At 36.7% G+C, this 20,690-nt stretch overlaps 1 protein-coding gene across 1 annotated transcript in view; it reads left to right on the forward strand.

Moving 5' to 3' along the window:
- The first annotated feature begins 876 nt into the window (after positions 1-876).
- The window catches only part of LOC107227536, a 43,027-nt gene continuing 23,213 nt past the window's right edge, over positions 877-20,690 (forward strand). Inside the window, exon 1 of the mRNA XM_046731892.1 lies at positions 877-1,206. Within this exon, the coding sequence (XP_046587848.1) occupies positions 1,152-1,206 (55 nt within the window). The 5' untranslated portion in view covers positions 877-1,151. The remainder of the gene's footprint in view (positions 1,207-20,690) is intronic.

Raw genomic sequence — 20,690 nt, forward strand, 5'->3', positions numbered from 1 at the left:
TACTATACGTGTGTATACATGATATTTTTTGAATTTCTAGTACGGTTATACATAGTACGGCATTGAAGTATTCGTCTAATATACCTATACATATGCATATGTCACAGTTTATTTCTGATATTATTTTCTCAATGAGACGATAATCGCTATTGCAAAAACGTGTCCTCTTTCAACCGAGTCCAAAGTTTCTCTGCTTGATAAAGTATAGTCTTACAACATGCCGCGGACTCGGAATTTTTTCACATAGTTAAAACTACGATCGTATAGTAAGACCTCGTAAATTACTTAAAAAAATAGAAAGCAGAATAAACGGAGGTTTGGCGTGTTCACTCGTCGAAACCACTATTTTCTTTTTCTAATCGTTACGGGGTGGGGGGTCATCGTGGTGTAAGTTTTGAATTTCGAGTAGATTCTGCATTAGCTTCAGTCGCCATCTTGAATTTATGAGGGAATTTGTTATCATCAAATAACTCGCCCATTTTCAACTTTTTACTAAAAATGGTCATAACTAAACCTATCGGAGACTTAATTCTCTACAACTATTGTCGCAAAAATTTTTCGTCCATGATCGATATTTTCCAACTTAAACAACAAATTCAAGATGGTAGCCGAAGCCAGAAACTCTGGATGTAGTCAACCAATTAACTCCCCCCTCCCCAGCGATTAGAAAATGAAAATGGTAGTATCAAAAAGTTGCGATTTCACGTGTTCGTTTTTGCACAGTGACCGAGTCATATCTGCACGTACGCTCCTGGCACGACGGGGATGGTCTTTGACTTGGAGTGGGGAATCCCTGGACGGCGGTAACGGGACGGGGTGAGGGGGGGGGATACGGGAGTTGGTGGGGGAAGATACGGCACGCAGTGGTAGAGGGGAGAGCCGCAGTGTTGAACCGCGATCCGTAGAGCGCGGGTAGTTTTTGATTGCGTCATTGGCTCTGGCCATCGTCGAACTTGAATTTTCAAATTTAGGAATTAGAGGAAAGGACAAGTTTGGTACTGAGGACAGGGGGGAAGTCATGGGACGGACAGTGCCGGGGGATCATGAAGAATACTGAACTGTTCTCATGGTAAGAGATTGCCGGGTGAGACGAGGATTGGAAAACACTAGCGAGAGGAGAAGAGTCGAGTTGCTGCCCAACCCTCGGGGAAATGGGGAAAAAAGGTGCTAAGAGGAAAACTCGGTGGAGGAGCCTGAGCATTGGCGGTATGTTACTTACACTCGTCTTTTATCGCCCGGCACAATTTTCCTCATCAATCGCCGCTTCTTAACTGATGATCAATGCTTATTACGTATTTAGTAGCTTACCCAACGCTCCCTCTACACTCGCGCAATGCAGAGTGTAACCTCTGTAACCTCTAACCGTACGTAAGTACAACGCGTAACCAATATCAGCATTGATCAATTGCCTTTTCGACAATCGGCAATTATTCTAGGACTCAGTTCATGGGTTATTTGCTGCGGATTAGTAAATCTCAGAGGTTATCAGAAAAATTTAGAGCACCAGTCATTGGTCTACCGGTGGAAATATCCGAAATCCATATTTGTCGGTTTATGAAAATTCAACCTCGCTCCTTTTCTACCATTATTTTACGATTTTTATGCTGGTTTCACGTTACCGAAAATGATCAGAAAACTTCTTTGGAAAAAATTATATCCTTGGAATACTTTGCAAGGAAAATTCACAGCTAAATGAGAATCTGCGTCGGAAAATTATTCAATTTTCAGCTAAAATATGGTATTTTATTGAAAAAATTCCAAGACCTCGTACTGCGAAAAGAAAATTATTACAATTTTCTGTGTACAACTCTCATTTACTTCTGAATTTCGTTGTCAATGTGTTTGCAAAATTCGGCCTTTCTTACAGACGTTTGTAAGAACGTTTTTCGCAGCATTTTTTTCGTGAAACCACGTCAATACGGATACATGTAAAATTTCCGGAAGTCGAGCAACCGTCTAAAATCACGTCAATTTTCTAACCCTCGAAGAAAGTCTCGCGTATAAAAACCCACTGCATATTTCCCTGGTAATAATCAGTAACCATGCAATAAACGATCAATATTCAACATCGGGTGAAAACCGTGCAGTAATAAGCGAATTGAAAACGAAATGTTTCCAACCTCTGTGGCACGAGAAAAAGAAGAATTCCAGCTGATACAGCCGGCCGCGATCGATCGCGTGTGTAAGCTGAATAGTAGCGAGCGAATAGTTTCAGTAATGTTCATTAACGAGTTCCCAATGGCTGACTATTATTTAGGAATCAAAACTGGAACGAGTTTCTTTTCTAAGTCAATTTTATGTGCCAATGACCAGAGACGTAAGTGACGTGAGAAACAAAAGATACGTTGACCATAGGACACATTAAATTTCAATAGAAAGAAAACGCGCTTCAGTTTTTATTACAAAAAAATAGTGAGATACCGGGAACCGATTAACGAACGTTACGGTACATACATACATACTTACACATACTTAGGTGTAGCTTTGAAAAAGTGACAAAAACAGAGTGGATCGAAATTACGGATGTAGGGAAAATATCAGCAGAGAACTGTACGTATTATTTGGGCCGCGTAGTAAAATCGACCCGTTCCTCTTTTCTGTGATACCTGGTCTAAGAAGATATTCTTCTTGGCGCAGGCGGCGCGTTACAACGAAAGGTTAATCGTGCGAATCTGCCGTTTGTTGTGATACACGTTTTTTTTTTTATTTCCGCTTCGTTTCTGCTCCTTTGTATCGAACGTTTAGCATGCACACCTACAGAATTTCTAAGCGCGTCTATCGAGTATTGTAAGGGTAAACCCGAAAGCTTGACTTACCTTCCGTTTTTCTGATACCACTGTCGAGCTTTAGTCTTCACCCCTGCAACTTGTTAGTCGTAAGTCGGAGGCATCGATCGGTTCGTTTTTTCCATACCTTCCGGCTGTTATCTCATACTCCTCATCGAAGGTGGGTATCTATAGACGTCGAGAACCGCGAGGAGCCCAAAAATCGCAAGTTCGTCGTACATTTCTAATTGTAAGCTCAACCTCGACACTCTGCCCTTAGCCTCCAATTTCAAATGGCGAGACCCTCGTGGCTCGGTGATATACAATATTTACTTGCAACAGAATGAAAATACTGTGTTTGGGAAAAGGAAAAGAGATATTCATTTTTCGACAGAAATAAATTCGTTTCATTAGTCACTTTTAATTAAAAGATTCACAATTTTTACTTGTACTTTTTCAATTGCCGCACGCAAAAATTTATCTGTATTTAAACGAAGGAGTTATTCAATATGTAAGATATTTATTCATTTCTCCGAGCGTGATGTCGAATGCTGTACAAAAAACACTGAAACTTGTTAGTTTAGCGCATGGAAAGTAAGTGACAAAACGAACCGCACATACGAAGCATCAACCGCCTAACACCTGGTCTTTCTACTCGAGTTAGTAAAAGTGATTTAGGGGTCAATTTTTATTCTCAAAGGTAACGTACAAGAGAATCAAGTGTCAATAAAACATAACATTATTTGCGTTGTTTTTTATCTCCTGAGGGTGACTTTTGTAATTTACAAGTAAAAGGTAACATTTGAATTGAATTTAACCGTAGAATAATCAGTGGATAAATTGCATTTTAGTTTTGGTAGACTCAAAAAGAGAGTAAAAGTATACATTTTTTCATTAACACAATAATTAGTCTTGAGTCTATCGTCATTGCAACTTAGAAAAATAATGTAATTATAATTTTATTACCGCTATAAATATTGAATGAAATGCTTGAAATGTATGTAAAATATACGGATCAAAGGCACGGGTATATATATATGCAAGTACACTGGTCACGTGCCGTAACCGTAACACATATGCACATCATATATGTATTTATGGATCAGCCAATTATGCGAACACGCTGATGAATCTAAAAATAAATACATGCGTATTATGTATGTTTCTTTTATGTATGTATGGGTTTCTGTGTTGCGTCCTGATCGCACGATATTGCATGCAATATATCGCGTATAATTTATTATTATAGAATCATTACCGAACCGCAGTCTTATCGTAGGTAATGATTATCTGATCGATGGGTTGGGTTCAGGAATAATTAGGTTACCAGTGTTGGCGACAACGAATCTCTTTCGTATCGTAATCAATTGGAAAAACCATGCGTGTAAGGCATACGAATCGGGGTTAATCGAATGGTTGCAGAATCGAATTAAAGCGATAATTATTAGCAGCGATGTAAAAATTTAAACGAAATATCTTTAGCATGGATGCATGCATAAGTATATCGAATTGTGTGTGCGTGTGTGTATCTATACATGTATACACAGGGTATCATATCAGGGTAGCTCTTATTAGGGTCGTTTTTGAATTTTTATGCTCCCGGGGGCTTAAGGGAGCTTTCCAGTGTGACAGCCCGAAAAATCGTTGTTTTTCGCGATTTTTTTTTTTAAAGAAAAAATAATCTAATCGGTCTGGTTTTTTTTTTTGTATATTAATTGGGTATTGAAGAATACAAAACAATTTTTTAAAGATCGATTTATTTATTAATCAATATCTATAAAAATGATGAAACAATTGTTGCAGAAAATGCACTTGGATGTGGTGTCCACGTTGGGGGTCACAATTTTGATCTGAAACAAAAAACACAAAAAGATTATTGATCGGTATATAATTGGATTTCGTGCTATGGAGGCTTTTTTCTTTTTTTTTTTTTTTGCAAAAATGGCGCCGGTTTGAACAAAACGTATCGATTTTAGCATTTTTTTTGGCAGTTTTTTTTTACAAAAAAATAGGAAGATGTCAAAAAAAAAAAAAAGCTTCCATACCACGATAAACAATGACGTTAAGTATATTGTGTAAAAAATTTAACTCGATAGCTTTAAAACTCTGCCCTCCAAGTTGGACACCGTTTTGAAAAATGCTGTTTCGAGAAAAACGCGTTCAAAGTTTCAAGTGAGGAAATTTTAGGTAAATCGTTTACTTACGGTCAATCAGCGATGCCAGGTCCATACAATATCCCCTCTGCTTCTTCGAAAAGATCGTGCTCAATGGATTTCGCCTCTTTGCTATCCAGGGACGCCCGGCGGTTTGCTTGGGTGATGCGCGCATTCTTGTACTTAGGGGCGAAATCTGCGGCGCTCGGCCCTATCGTGCATCCCATCGTCTCCAAAATTTTTAAAATTGGGTGGTAACCTTCATTGAAGGTGCACACAGCACTCTGCGTAGCGATTTCTACTATCTGCTTGCCGCAGAATACGTGCTTTGGGGCTAGTTGCCACACACAGTGATTGATTGATTTTCAAGAATTTAGCACGCCATCCGCTTTTTTTTTGAAAATTGAGTGCGACAAAAAAATAAGTCGCGCGACTAATTTACGGCTAATTAACGGCAAATTATGCAATAGTCCGAATTCACATTTTCGACAATTGGCGAGCCAAGTTCATGTACGTGCAGGTAGGAACGAGACAATAGAAATAACGGTCGCACGGGCAGCTGTAGCGCTCCGTTGCTTTCTTCCAAGAAATGCTTTACCTTAACCGAAATAATCTGAATTTCGGCATGAAAATTTCAGGAAATATTCGGAAGAGTGTATACTATTCGATGAAGCAAAAAAAAAAAAAAATCGATTTTTTGAAAATTTCACACTGGAAAGCTCCCTTAAACGCTTTTAAATTGATCAAAAAAATTCTCCGAAAATTTAACTTTTTATATCCACTCCAAGATAGTTTAAGCCCCTAGAAGCATAAAAATTGGAAAACAAGCCTATCAAGGACCACCCTTGTATATATTATAGATATAACGCGTAATAATAACGTTTCGTCGATTCACCCTGTTGCGAATTATGCTTATACGGATAATAATTGAAACGTGTTATGCATTGATACATCGTACGCATAAAATTATTATGTTTATCCCCTGTACATATATCATGACACTTCTCTTATGCGAACGGGCAGAGATCGCTGGTTTCTTTCACGCGCACGGCTACTACACGTTATGTGTAGTAACGTTAGACGTTGAAAAAACAAACTACACGGATCGTCGTAATACACTGGAGCCCAAAGATCAAGATGAAATCCCTCCGCAGCTTATGTAACTGCAGCATTATGATCAGGTTCGTTTAGGCGGTATATTATGTAATTTGTAATAATTATCCCGGCTCCTAGTAAATTTCTTATATATATATATATATATATGTACACACATATATCTACGCTACCTAATTCTTCTTCTCCCCTTTCCTTATTATTTCTCTTTGTCATTTGTCATGTATTATACTTCGTACGAGCTTTGTCTCTACTATATGTTACATCTTTAAATATTCGTATTGTACGTAATCATTGAACCTGGAAAGCGTTCGTTGAACCTCTTTAACTGCAGTATGGAAATCAGTATGCAAGGTGTAATATGCAGTTCGTCTAATCGGTTTAGTCGTATCCTACGTAACACGGAAAGTAACGTCATATCGGAAATAAATTTACATACTAACGGAAAGAATACGAAAAAAAAAAAAAACTAACACTGGATTTGCGTGTCACGTTCCGCTAATTGTATAACAGAAAGCCATTTATTTCCCGCATCAATTTGAAACGACAAAAGATATGCGCGAATGAACGGCAACCATTTTATCTTTATTCTCATTATGTGTTTATTTTTATTCTCATTTCACAACTTTCAGCACACAACGAGATTTTCACATTTTTCATCGATTATTAATTAATCCTTGTTAAAATTATTAAAATTCGTTCGTTCGTACATCACTTTATCAAATTTATCGTACCGAGATCGATTCGGAAAATGTTGTAATCCGAGGATGCACGCTTTATGGAATAATATACGGTCAGCTGCATGTTTTCATTCCATACAGTGTTCTTGTTTCATCGTTTCCTTCACTGATGTAATTAATGTATAAATTCGCTTGATTAGCGTTGAATTTTTCTTTTAAACTTTCTCGCTCCTAGGGAATCTATTATCATCGTTGGAAGGAGTATATTTGAACCATAATAACTCCACGTATAATCTTTCTTATAATATAAAAAAAAACCCGTTCATTCAAACTTGATGAAAATCCATGCGGTGATTTTAAATATATGTTTAAGCCTTGAATTCACTTTTTAATTCTAGTACGAGAAGATTTTATTGAAATCAAACAAGAGGTAGAAAAATGATGGAAACAGATTTATCTTTAATTACAGAATAAAGAAAATTGACGTTAAAAAAATGTATGAAAATGATGTCATTTAACGCTGTACTGGATTTTCTTAGCAGGTTGGTTGGCCAAAAAATGATAATGTCTCAATTTATTGTGTTTTTTACGAGAGAAGAATACGAGAATGAAAAATATTGGAATCATAAAAAAAAGGTTACAGATACTGATGTTTCATTCTCAATCACTTAAAGATTCAAGTTCAATGAAACACTTTTTTTTTTGACATTGCACTGATATTAATTACGTCCAACAAATGGCAATATCGAATTTATTAATGAAAACAGAATAAATCATTTCCAATGACTTTCTAGAAAATATAATCCTCTACAGTGACATTATGGTGAAAAATTTTAACTCGAAATAAGCTAGGAATACGATAAATAAACCGTATAAATTATGATCAATCAGCACGAATTGTTGGATAAATCAGAAAGAACAGATTCGATCTACTACTATACTCTGGATTTTCGGCGTGCGTTTACTAACGGAGTATTATTGATCGCCGGTCACCCTCACTTAACCGGAGCCGGTAATGCGCTGAATTTAATACAATTAATAAATTGTTGACAAGCTTATGGATCCGGTTTTTTTTTCCACGTAATGCGAGTTAGGAAAATTATTGTTACAAGCTGCGATTCTAGGTCGCTAAAAAAAAATGAGTCCCGCTCTCCGTAATACGTTTTGATGAATGATAAGTACCTTTTCGTTAATAATTTATAATATTACCTCTTTTGTACCGTGCGTATCTCGCGTTAACCGTTAGAGTCATGCATTATTGTGCTCGGCCAACTTTTACAACAAGATAGTATTCCATGGTTTTTGGGGACGCTGATTGCGAATCTGAAATCAGATTTCCAAAATTCTTCCTTCAATTATTCCTTTAATTTTCACGATTTTTTCAACCAATTTGCTTCTGACAATAATAATTTACATTATATCGCAATAATTACTCTCGAGTATTGAAAACCTGTTACTGTACTACCATCAGAGTTGGCAAAAATCGCAAAAAAATATCTTGTGTTCTCTAAATGTACAAAAAACTGGATTTAAAACAGGTGGTCAGAATACTTACCACCATGACGCAAAAGGTTAAGCTATCCAACACTGACATCGCATAGTTTCTTGCAGTATCCAACGAAACGTGCATTAACAAGGTTGATGAGCTGATAATGAATACTTTTTATTAATTTGATTCTACGGCAGTTGCACACTTGGTATTTATCAAATTAAGGGGATGTCGAACGTCCGTCAAATAGAACAAGAAATCCTATTTAAAATTCTTTCTTTTGCTAGGTAATCAAATCTTTGCAAAGTTTTGGGAATTGATAGGAAATTGGCTGAGAAAAGTTCGTGATAAAACAAAGCGTCTCTGGGTAGAAATGTTGAAAATAATCTTCTAAATCCAACAAGTCATGGCAAAGTGTAATTGAACGCGTTAACTATATTTTTCGCAATTTTGTAGCGATTTGAAACGAAAAATCGATGTCTAACCTCTCGTTTATAATTTGGTATTTCTTTTCTAGCATTTTTTGAATAATCATCGGACAGCTTACGAATATATGTGCAATCACCTGGTATTGAAGTTACTGAACAACCGTTTATATTCAACTCACCTGCATCCGTGTATCTTCGTTTCCTTATGAAACTCACAATAATACCTGCTTTTCAAAATTTTTTTCTGCAGTTCTATTAGATAGATCCTGTGTTAAAATCAGAATTTTTATATTCTATCTTTTGGATTATTTGGTTGATAACTTAATCTAAAGGTTTGCACATGCAAAGGTATACTCGTTAGTTTTAATATGTTTGAATTGTAATGTGTTCCATTTTCAATGATTTAGTGACGGTGCCACCCAACTGATCGTACTCAAACCTTCTTCTTCATCTAGCAAGAGTAAATTATAAATGACCAATACCGACGTCTTAGGAAAATTTGTTTAATCACGGATTTTCGATTTATTACGCAGCAGTTTATCATTCTTTTCGTGTGTAAATCGCATACGGTAATTCGGTTGAAAATCGTCATCCGGGCTCGTTGCCTCATATAATTATAGATGCAGCACAGAAATGATTTTAGCTAGGAAGCCGAGAATTCTAGAATAAACTAAAATTGTACGTATATTATGTTAGCTCCAGGAAAATAAACTTTAATAAAGAGCAGATACGTTTTAAGTTGAAAAATTATAGACACGCGTATATCTATTATACGTGATAAATTTATTCCCGATTTCACGGCTGACACACCTTAAAAGCCATGCTGCTTGTAGGCGGATTGATTTCAGCTATATTACATAAATTAAAGATATTATATTTTTTTCAAATTCAACTCTCTATCATACGTAATATATGACATATATAGACGACTTATATATAATAGCTGCCCACAGGGCTTATGGATTTCACGTGGCATTTTATCTCAATAAAGTTTATCACAATTATGATAAGGTTTTAGGTTGAGCGGTATCACAAAAAACCGGCCTGCCGCATGCCGGTCGTTTCACGCTTCCCGTTATTTCGAAGCTCGGATGGGCCAAACGCCGCTTTGCATTGCGGGACGGTAGTTAACTTTTAACAGATAAGAAAGTGACTGGAGCTCCAGGAGATTGAATAAGGTGTTGCGTACGTGTATATATATATATATATGTATATGTATATATGTAGATTTCGGATCCGGAGACAAGGGTATATTTATTCCTTTCGTATTTATGCATAATATGTGTGTTCGCTTACCCATATACGGTGTATCTGCAGAGCTGGTAACAGTCCTTGTGTTTCAACAGATACGGGAAATAAACTTAGAATTCAAATTCAAATTCACGGGGTAACCAATTGGTGAATAGTCGTCGGTATTTGTAACCGTCATTGATTTCCGCGCCTTCTTAAATCCTGAGCACAACTTTTCGTCGTGGTAAATTGGACTGTTGATGTAGTAACTCAAAGCATTTCTTCTTCAATCACTTTGACGGGTGAGGCAAGTGTAACCAGTTATTGACACGCTTAGACCCAATTATTGGACCCTTTTATTTGATAAAATTATAAATTGACCGCACAAACTGTGAATTTTTTGATTTTTAGAAAATCAATTGCTAGACGGTTAAACGATACAAATTTATTTTTTTGGTAATTTTAAAACTAAGGATTGAACGGATACAATCAACAAAGGTCAATAATTGCGACAGAGTCGATAAGTGAGTGGTACGCTTAAGTACCTTAGTAAATCCAACGGTAAATTTGTTTCCGTGTTGTATATATAATGTCACTGTTAATTTTCTTGGTCAATTATTGACGCGAATGAAAATTAATGGAAATAAATCGCAACTGCAACCGAGTCAATGTTTTAGATTTTTACAAACTAAAAGTTTTCTGCAATCAACTTAGTGTCTGTCGTCTTTTTTTTTTATTTCTTTCGCGTCGCCTTATAATCGCAATATTTGTACAAGGTGCTTTTTTTTTCATCGCCCTAGACGAAAATTAGGAGAAATATGAAACAAAAATTCATCCGTAACTTGAAGCGTTTTGAAGGGGAAATGTAATGCTGATATGTGCGTTGATTTGTGGATTGCGCTACTTTCGCGAATTCAAAAGCGTAGAAAAAAAAATCCTATTTTTAAAAATTTTCAAAAACAATTGCAAACTTTTTCTCAATTCTCAAAACGTGAAATGCCCAACCATTTTCCGTCGAAATGAAGCGTCAATCCTCACGGTTTGAAAAAACTACGAATCGTGTTTTTGAGGTGATCAAGCGTCTCGCGCAGTCCCGAAACGCCAAAAAGTATGAAACTTTAGGAATTAAGGGGACCCGGTGGTCTAGCGCACGAAAATGACACCTATTTTCACGATTTTTTTTTTGCTATTAAAAATAAAAAAAACGATGTTCTAACTTTTCGAGCTTATTACTACGTTTATTAATCATACAAAAAAATTTTTTTTTCCTCTTAAAAACAATATTTATTATTATAAAAATGCCGTTAAAGATGACCCTCTCGAAAAATCGGATCCGGACTGCGGAGGTGATTTCGAGACTTCTACTCATCAGAAACAAAAAATTCAAAGACATTCTTAATCAGAAAGAGTGCAGTTATGGTCGGAACTAGAACAAATCGAAAAAATTGAAAATTGACAAAATGGCGGGCGTTGAAAAAAAAAGTTCGTAAAATCGGGTTTTTTTCACTAGTTTTTTAGTGTAAACAATAGGAAATTATTTAAATAAAATTATGATTCTAGTTCCGACGACAGCCATACATGTTGTGAACAACATATCCAAATTTCAAGTCATTCGGTTGAATAGTTTTTTTATTTTCACCCCCGCAGTGCCGAAAAAAGTCGTTTCGAGATAAATGAGTTTAAAGTTTGAGGTACAGATATTTTCAAAAATTGAGCAAATTTTGAATACTTACAGTTAATCCGCGATTCCGGCACCATAGAGGATCCCTTCGGAACGTTTGTATTCCGAAGGGATTATCTTGTATTCGGTTACAAATGTAAAGGTAAAATGCGGAGAAGGGTCGGGAAGCTGCCGCGCTCCGAGTGCTGAACCCGTTAGGAGCGCGCGGACCGCTCTCTACCTGGAATGGGCTGTAGAAGCTATAATATTGGGAATTTCCGCATGAAAATTTCACAGTATATTCTTAAGATACTATACTTTCGAAATATCGAAAAAAAAAAATCGATTTTTTGAAATTTCTAGACCACCGGGTCCCCTTAATGCCTTGTCACGATAAAAAATGGCCAAGTACAAGCATATTCCGAAAATTTTGAAAATTAGTTTTTTTTTTTTTTTTTTTTTTTTTTTTTTTGTTTTCTCACCACTTGGATTTTTCTTCACATCCGTTTCAAATCGGTAATAGACGAAATACGTGTTCCATACCTAAAATCACGAAGTAATGAAAAAATCTCTAAAGTGGCGCAATTCATAAAGCAACGCATATATCAGCATTGCCTTTCCCCTTCCCCTTTTTTCTTGTACCTCATCTAGTTTTCGAGATATTTGCCTAAGGCGATTAAAAAAGACCTTTACATTGTTCCTACAATAGTTCGTCTACTAGTGATGTTGCTGGATATAAGTACTCCTGGCTATTTTGTTGTACGTATACATATACGTACTTATAGGTATACCCGTATTACGAATCGATGTGCAAAGGGCATGTATCTGTGTATAAAGAAAACTTTTCTTGCATATAAATATCACTGTGTGTTCGTACACTGCACTCATGTTGTGTACACGTGATTGGAAAGTTTTTCACGCTCGAGAGTGTTGGTATAGAGTACAGATTACTGTCGATCAATTTCCTCGTGCACAAACGTAGCTTTGTGTAGATGGTTGACAATAACTATCTGTTTTCGTGTAATTAGAATAAAGCGAATGTAATATTTAAAAAAATAATTAATTACCGAACAAATTTGTTCGTCAAATAATTCTCGAATAATCCTAATACAATATCAGAATGACTGTACTGCGAGAAATTTTTAGTTCCGATTACCGCTCGGTCCTTGATTATTTTCATTTTTTTACCACAATCGAAAAATATAGTTCTAGGTAGAAAATGAAAATTAGTTTTCTAGCTGTTACCGGAAATTCTAGTATCCGTTACTATTCTTTCTCGTTACGATCGCTGTTACTAGATTTTCTTGTAACTGTTGCGAAAATTTAATGCTTGTGCAACAATAAATTGACGTTGAAGCCTTATTTAACTAAAAAAGTATAGTAAACCTACAATTACCAAATAAGGATCGACAATAGCGCAAAAAGGTTACGTCTACCTCGTTTTTCGTAATTCAGACAGTTTTTTTTAACGATAACCTGTTTTACTGAATTTTTCTAGTTGCTATGTCAAATGTAATTTTTCTCAGTGTATCTAATTGCCCGGAAAAATAATTTGACACATTTTTGCATCTGGGATTCCGGGTGAAATTTTTTATTCACTTGAACAGGAAATTCTTTATTTTCTTAGGAAGATAAAATTAGAATTATGTTCGTCGAGTAATAATAGCATTGAGGACGTTAATAGAAAGTATGTGGTGACCCGTAGGGCGATAATTCTACTAATACTAATGCTGATGTGAAACTGATTGATTCGTAAATTAAATTGAATCAATCTAAAGCTAAAATCTTGGTCTGCTAGGTGATTACCGCACAGTGGTAGAGAGTTGGAAGAGATGTTGGTAAAACACGTTTTGAAACTGTATAAATATCTTTTTTTAAATTTTGTTCCGAATTCGTTGATAACACAGTGAGATTTTGAAAATATAATTTGTTGCCTTCACGATTAGACAGTGTATAAGGTAAGTTTTTTTTTCTCCCCCTTTTTAACCGACGACTCTGCAGTTGACATTTACAGAATTACATTCCTACCATAATATTGATTATATATATATATATATATATATATATATATATATATATATATATATATATATATATTTATAGTTCATGTACGTAAACACATCTCTGACGATGAGAATTATTAGTTGAAAGAATTGGGTTATTTCTCAATACCTACAATCGCTAACTGACCGTAAATAATCCTAAGCTTATCATACAGCTGTCTGCAGTACACACGCAATAAATCTTTCATTCCGAGCAATCGTCTACGGTCTAATCAATCCCATGAGTCTGAAACATTATTTTTATCACACGTGAATGTAAAGTGGCGCTTTGCGTAGCAGTTTAGCGGGACGAAAGTGGCTGATTTCATCTCAGTGTTGCAAATATAGGTCCGCGCATGTGCGGTCAACGGTTGCTTTACTTTTCGTCCCTAGGGAGAAAAAATTAGCCACTCGCGTCCCGCTAATCAGCCATGCAAAGCTCCACCAATTTTTATAAACACTAGCGTGTGCGACTCGGGCCAAAGTTGGTAATCGCAACTTCCGTCCCTTGTCATACAATATACTATAGTTCATTCTATGCGCGCGATGTGTTTATTTATGTAGCTACATACCTACATCCGATATCGCGGATATAGATTTTCGATCTTATAACATATTCAAAGCGGAGAGCCTTCCTCTACGATTCCTCCCAGTGCGTTTATAACGTACAATGTCATATTCATGCAGTAAGATTCTTAGGATTGGATTTGTCGACAAGTCGTGATAAAAAAAAAAAAATTTCTGCCGATGAATTTAGAGAACTGATTTCACAAATTCCAGTGTAATTTAGGTTGAAAATCAACTTCGAATTTGACAACGATGTCTAGATATAATTTTAAGAAACTCTTACGGCGGTAATAATTATGATTATAAAGTGCGGCTGGTCTCTTTGCAAACTTTAAGAAAAATTCATTATTACTTTAATAAAATATCTGCAGACTAACTTTAACGGCAGTATTTTGTTTGGATTTAGAAGCATGGAACGACTAACCAAACTGATTAACCTCTAGACGGCCGGCAACATAGTAGTGTTGCCATGATTCGAACATATCCGGGGAACATTGGGGGATGATTATATGGAAGTATCCCACCAAAGTAGGCATGTATCAACGAAAAAAAATCCCAGTCGCCAGCAGGTTAAAGTGAATGTCCGATGACATGTTATCGAAAACTCTCGGATGCGGTTACGGTTCATGACCTTTTATCATATTATAACGATGAATTTTTAAAAAAATTCTTTGTTCTCCAACCGTATGAAATACAGTAAGTAACAGTAATATGTACAGCATTAGGAGATTCATATTTCGCGAATTAAACTTCTTCAAGGCAAAATAATGATTTTTCTTTTGACGTGTTCTTACCTTAACGTTACTAATTTCAACTTACAATTAGTATTCTTGGAGTCTCTGTTCTTATGCTCGTTCCATCTGAAAATCAGCATCCTGACATTCACTCTTAGCACATCGATAATTTTCATGCAGAATTTGTAATCCTCAACGTGCGGTTAATAAATATATATACATATATATATGTATATACTGTCTTCAAAAGGTGAAAAAAATATTTCATTATGAGGAAATAAACTGCCAAGTCAAATTTAGTCAACGTTGCTCATTTCAATGGCTAATTGAGGAAAAGAGAATATAATTTGATGACTTAGATGACGCAGGATTAGATTCTCGTTTAACCAGTTGTTCGAAGGTATTTTACGCGATACCTGCGCGTACAGCTTTAGGTCGATTCAAACCAGTTTCAATTACGTTAATTAGTCGGTCCATCCTGGCAGCTCCGGTCTATTTTCTCGGCTGTAGTTACATACGTACCTACATGCGTTACAAGCGTCGTAGTCCAGTGTCCGCGCAACTAACCAACGCACGACTCATCGAAAACACTCTCCAGCCCTCAACCTCGTTCTCTTTTATTCTTGTTCTTATTGATCCCGTTGTTATCTCGTGTACCCGACTACCCCATGGTTCAATCCCACTTCTCCAAGAGACTGAAGTTCGTAACGTTAAAGTAACGAAACATCGGGGCGATATTCATTATCGTGTAATTTTAGAATAACTTCCAAGGAGTTGTCTTTACAAAATATGAGTATTTTTTGCTTGTTAATGTTTACTAAATTTTAGAAAATCTGAAAATTGCGAAGAAACGATTTTTCTTAAACATTCATCGTTACAGCAACGTTACTAATTTCAACCTCATCACACTAACCCGTTAATATTTTTATCACATTTTTGTTTTCATTTTCTCTTCTCTCTCTCTCTGTCTCTCTGTATCCCTATCGGCATTCTCACATGTCTTTACAAAACAAAGCTCTCGAGTTATCGCACTCGAGGTATAATATTATACGATAAAAAAACGTGGTGGTTGTCTTCTCTCAGTATCCGTAGCGGTAAGAAGAAACGAGAATAAAAAGTGTCGAAATAATTCACCTTACGTATGTATAATGAATGTTATGCGTATTCGTACGCGTTTAACGAATAATAATAGTAACGAAATAACCTGGAGAGTCTAAAGGACAACGATGTGCACATTATTAACCGAGACGTGAAGGAATAAAAAAACGTGGCATTCTTCGTTTTTACTCAGTATTGGGGAGGTCGACATGCAGTTGTAGTCGTCCATCATGCCGTACATAAAACTTTGCATAGAGAGTCTATGTAAGAAATACTTGAAGTCATTTTATTTCAGTCTTGGATACAAACACAACAAACGAACAAACTATAATTAACGGGGCAGGATCTCCTACTCTCTTCATCATCCGTGAACAGCGATCAAACGAATTCAACGTTTCGTTGCCGTACCGTGCCGTTTCACGCCTCTAAATTAATATCATAAGTTCCTTCAAAGTTTCAACAGTTTTTGTGCCGGCAGTTTAACGTTATGCATACTTCGTACGAGAACACATAAAATTCAATTATTAATCCAAACTCTTAACCAACCACATTTTTCAGTGCATCATGTATACTATACCTATGGCATAAACTTATATATGTATAATATACCTGCTTTGAACGGATGTTTGTCTTGTATAAGGTCGTAAAAGTGTCGTCACAACAGCAAAAATTATGAAATATGAGGTTGAAAAGTGCGCCCTGTGGTAAGGAGACCAATGTGAGTTAATTTCGACAAATGGGGCAAGTACAGATTCACTTATAACTGTTGGTAAAAAGGTAATCAGTGACCAAATCGCGCTTCAAGTTTTATGGAACTCACAGTTTCGTTTAATGATCATAAATCGTTGACGACATGTTGCACAAATTTCAAGTCTATTTTCTCATTTGTCAAAATTAACTCGTATAGACATACTGCAGAGAAAAAATTTACCGACTTTATCAAGCCTGGTAAAAGAAATGTTTTGATGATTCAAAGAAACATCTCACTCGGATCTAGACAAGAATTTGAGTCACACGGTGAAATCTCATTCATATGAATTAACTAAACATTTCGTGAGCTACAATTCGATGGTTGTATTTAATAAAGTCAAAAAATTTTCGTTCGTGTTTGTGCATCTCATCGGTACCGTTAACAATTGCATAGGGACAATACATTTGAATCACCGTAATCAATTCGGATGATAGACTCATGGGAATATAAATAGGTCGAGTTTTTCCATAACGGTAAAACGTGAACAAAATTGCGGGCTTGACACAACAATTATTTATTACAGCTCAGAGATTACAGTCATTATTAAATTTAGAGCAATAAAGTAAGTACGAATATTGTAGTCGTTGAACGTACAAGGATCATTCCAGCTCTATTAGACTTATTCATATATACAGCGTTGCAATTTATTGTGATTTACCTGTTATTTTCATACGATGTTGAATATATTTCAACGCAGTTTTAAAGATGAAATTTTCGAATAATTCTATAGAAGCAGCAAAGCACGACTATTAAAAAAAAAAAAAAAAAAATGGAGAAGGTGAAGATTGACGAACCGGTTCTATTAATATTTGAAAACTATCACAGGAGGTAATATATTTCCTGGAACAGTGTAGTTATAGGAAAAGTGTTGACATAACAGGGACGCGGAACTGGAAAAAGTTTTCCGTTGTAGTAAACATTTCACAAATGTGCATGCATACAAGAAAATAAGTTTTTCTGAGTTCAGCAAGTTCGTTGTTTGGTTAGGCGTGCGTTCAAACAAATTTTTGCTTCCACAGAAACAAATATATCTCATTTATATCCGTCTATTCACTAGCCACAATATAATCAAATAAAAACTGATGTACGTAGTTTAACCTCAGTACGAAAAAAATAACTAGCCGTATCAAAGTTCCCGTATTATCGACAATATAATAGCTTGATATTTGAAAAGAAACGCTTATTGCGTTAATAAACCTCTTTTGCATTGCACAACGAGAAGTATAACGAACATTGAGGAGATGTGAAAGATGTATCTCAAACTCGTAACTCGCTGGACGGCGATGACCGGCGCCAATCGCGGGGTAAAATAGAAAATGCGTTGTGTGTTATATTTCGAGATGAAACTCACATGTCTCTTGCGTTACATAACAATACCCGCCGCTCCCTCCATCATGCATCATTATACGCACACGTATATTTATATATCATTTCCCAACCATACGTACGTTACACATACGTACATAAATACAGTGCAGAACGGTTTAACGGGGTATGCGCGTGTCACGTGTGTCCGTGCCAGGCACATAAACGCAACTAGACGAGTCAGAAGCATAGATACATAGGTACATAGAGTGTGTGCGTGAAGTTATTCATAAATAGCACGTGAACGACCACGAGGTTCGGTGCACGCGCTCAGGGAGGTTCAAAGCTTCGAACATCAGCTTAACGTTAGCCGAGTCTCTGCATTGCAGCCAATGGAGTCCCATTATTGACTGGGAATCGGGAATTCTCTCGTCCGCCAATTTACACGGCTCACATTCAACAATTTCGTTTTAACGCCGTGTCCTTGCGGTCTTGTTGCGTGCAGCGCCATTAAACGAAACTCTTGAAACTCGCGACGCTTTCCGGTTCCAAAATGGCGTCCACCCACGTACATCGCCTCGTAAATTGTTCGACGGTTGATTATCTTGTACGATTGTTAACCGCGATGAATCGCGATCAAATTTGTTTCGATATATTGGTATATGTTGTATTCGTATATACGCGATCACCTCTTTTTCGCTATCGTAGATACAATGTATCGATAACTATATCAATTCAGAATTCGAAGATATTTGCTTGCCGGATATTCGAAATGGCGGCGTATGTTGAGAAATGATTGTTGTTTTTTTTTTTTTTTTTTCTTCTATGTTCAGCAACAAATCGCAATTGCACGTTTCACTGCTAGTATTATGTTGTATCGCGGAAAAATTATTTACACAGGTACTTGAAAAATGTGACGATTGATAAAAGTTGAAAATTTCGACTTGAAACGCGCGAATTCGCACGGTTCGACTGTAAATAATTTGATAAACTTTTACAATGCGATACAAATTCGTTACACGTCTCTGACTGATGCGTCGCTTTTTCTATTCTCCTTTGTTTTCAATATTTGATATAGGTTTAAGCTAGACAAATTGTGGTCGTTGTACGGTGAAGCTCTACCTCTGATTACGCATACATGCATGAGTATATACACGGTATATATAACGTGTGCTATCTATCTAAAGTTCTCAAGCTTCGAAGTTAGACGAACCCGCGTGCGCAAAGATTCTTAATCTAAGGAAAGAAGGTTATAGAGAGAAGCTCTAGGCTGTGCGTGTTGTGTGTGTGTGTGTGTGTGTACATCGTGTATACCTGTATATATAACAAGGTGGGGCGACGCACGTGACTCAAAACCACGCGCTCGTCAACTATAAACGTAAAACGAAACTTCTACCGGCCACGGCGGCGAACCGATGAAAGGTACACTTTTCGAAGGTACACGAGCCGTGTAAAGCGTGTGGTCTGTGTGCGCAAGATCAAGATCGCCAAGGCTCAACGACCATTTGTCATGTATATATAATATGTATACTTATGGATCACGCGCACTCGCAGTTGAATCGCGTCTAAAATTGTTCATTTCATCGATTACCTACGCTTTTGAAATTCCCTCCACGCGCGTCGACTTACGAGTAAACAGCTGGACTAATTTATATATAACGTCCACCTGCCCGATGAAATAGGAGAAAGAAAAGAAAAAAAATTAAAAAGAATAACGGTATAACAAACCGATAAATATTATCATTCTTAACGAGACTTCTGCGTTTGTTTTCTCACTTTACAAACTTGTATTTAATTAATTGATTCGTTCACATGTAAATAACAATTTATTGTGAGTCGAATTCGTTGTTATCCATCCAACCGGCACGAAGAATTTGGCCCGTCGCCTGGGCGTTTGGTCGGGTATTTTAATGTGCGAACGGCGTAGATCTAACGTATTTCTTCAATGGTCACACTTGTCTTCATTTACGTAACTGAACATTTGTTCATCTGACACAGGTGTACACCCTCTATGTACGTGTATAAGTTGTGTCAGGAACGGTACATAACGCATACCTATAAGTTGTAGAGACATCTGTCCTGTATCGTTGATGTATAATCATTATTACGTTCATTCAGCGATTCTCGCGATCATTATACCTACCCAGCTATGTTACTATGGCGCTTGAGATCAACAACAATGACTTGCTCCCGAGTTGCACGAGCAACTCTCCGAGCAGGCTGCGTATCGAAATCCCCTCAGGTAAGTAGTCGAATGTTTTCAACAAAGTGCTTAGCTGTTCTATTATCGTCGCCCGTTCCAAATCACTCAAGAGCCGGCTATACCATCGGCTCACGGCTCACCGAGAGATGTCTGTTCTCTATTTTGTCAACCACATTCTGTCTCTTGGGGTTCGCGTTATTTAGCCCGCTCCTTACTTCGTCACGGTGCGAGATAAGCTTTAAATACACATAACAGCGCGTAGACGCACATTCATCACAGGTTCAGCATCGTGCGTGTATATATATATATATATATATATATACTCGTCAGTGCGTGTAAGCGCAACGCATCTATATCGCTTGTACTTTCGTGTATAATATAGTATGTAATATAATATCTGCCGGACAACTGCGTACACGTCGTTACAAAGCTACGCTCCAAACATCCACCATTATCCGTAAGAATTAATTAA

The sequence above is a fragment of the Neodiprion lecontei genome, chromosome 1, assembly GCF_021901455.1.
Source record: "Neodiprion lecontei isolate iyNeoLeco1 chromosome 1, iyNeoLeco1.1, whole genome shotgun sequence".
NCBI lineage: Eukaryota > Metazoa > Arthropoda > Insecta > Hymenoptera > Diprionidae > Neodiprion > Neodiprion lecontei.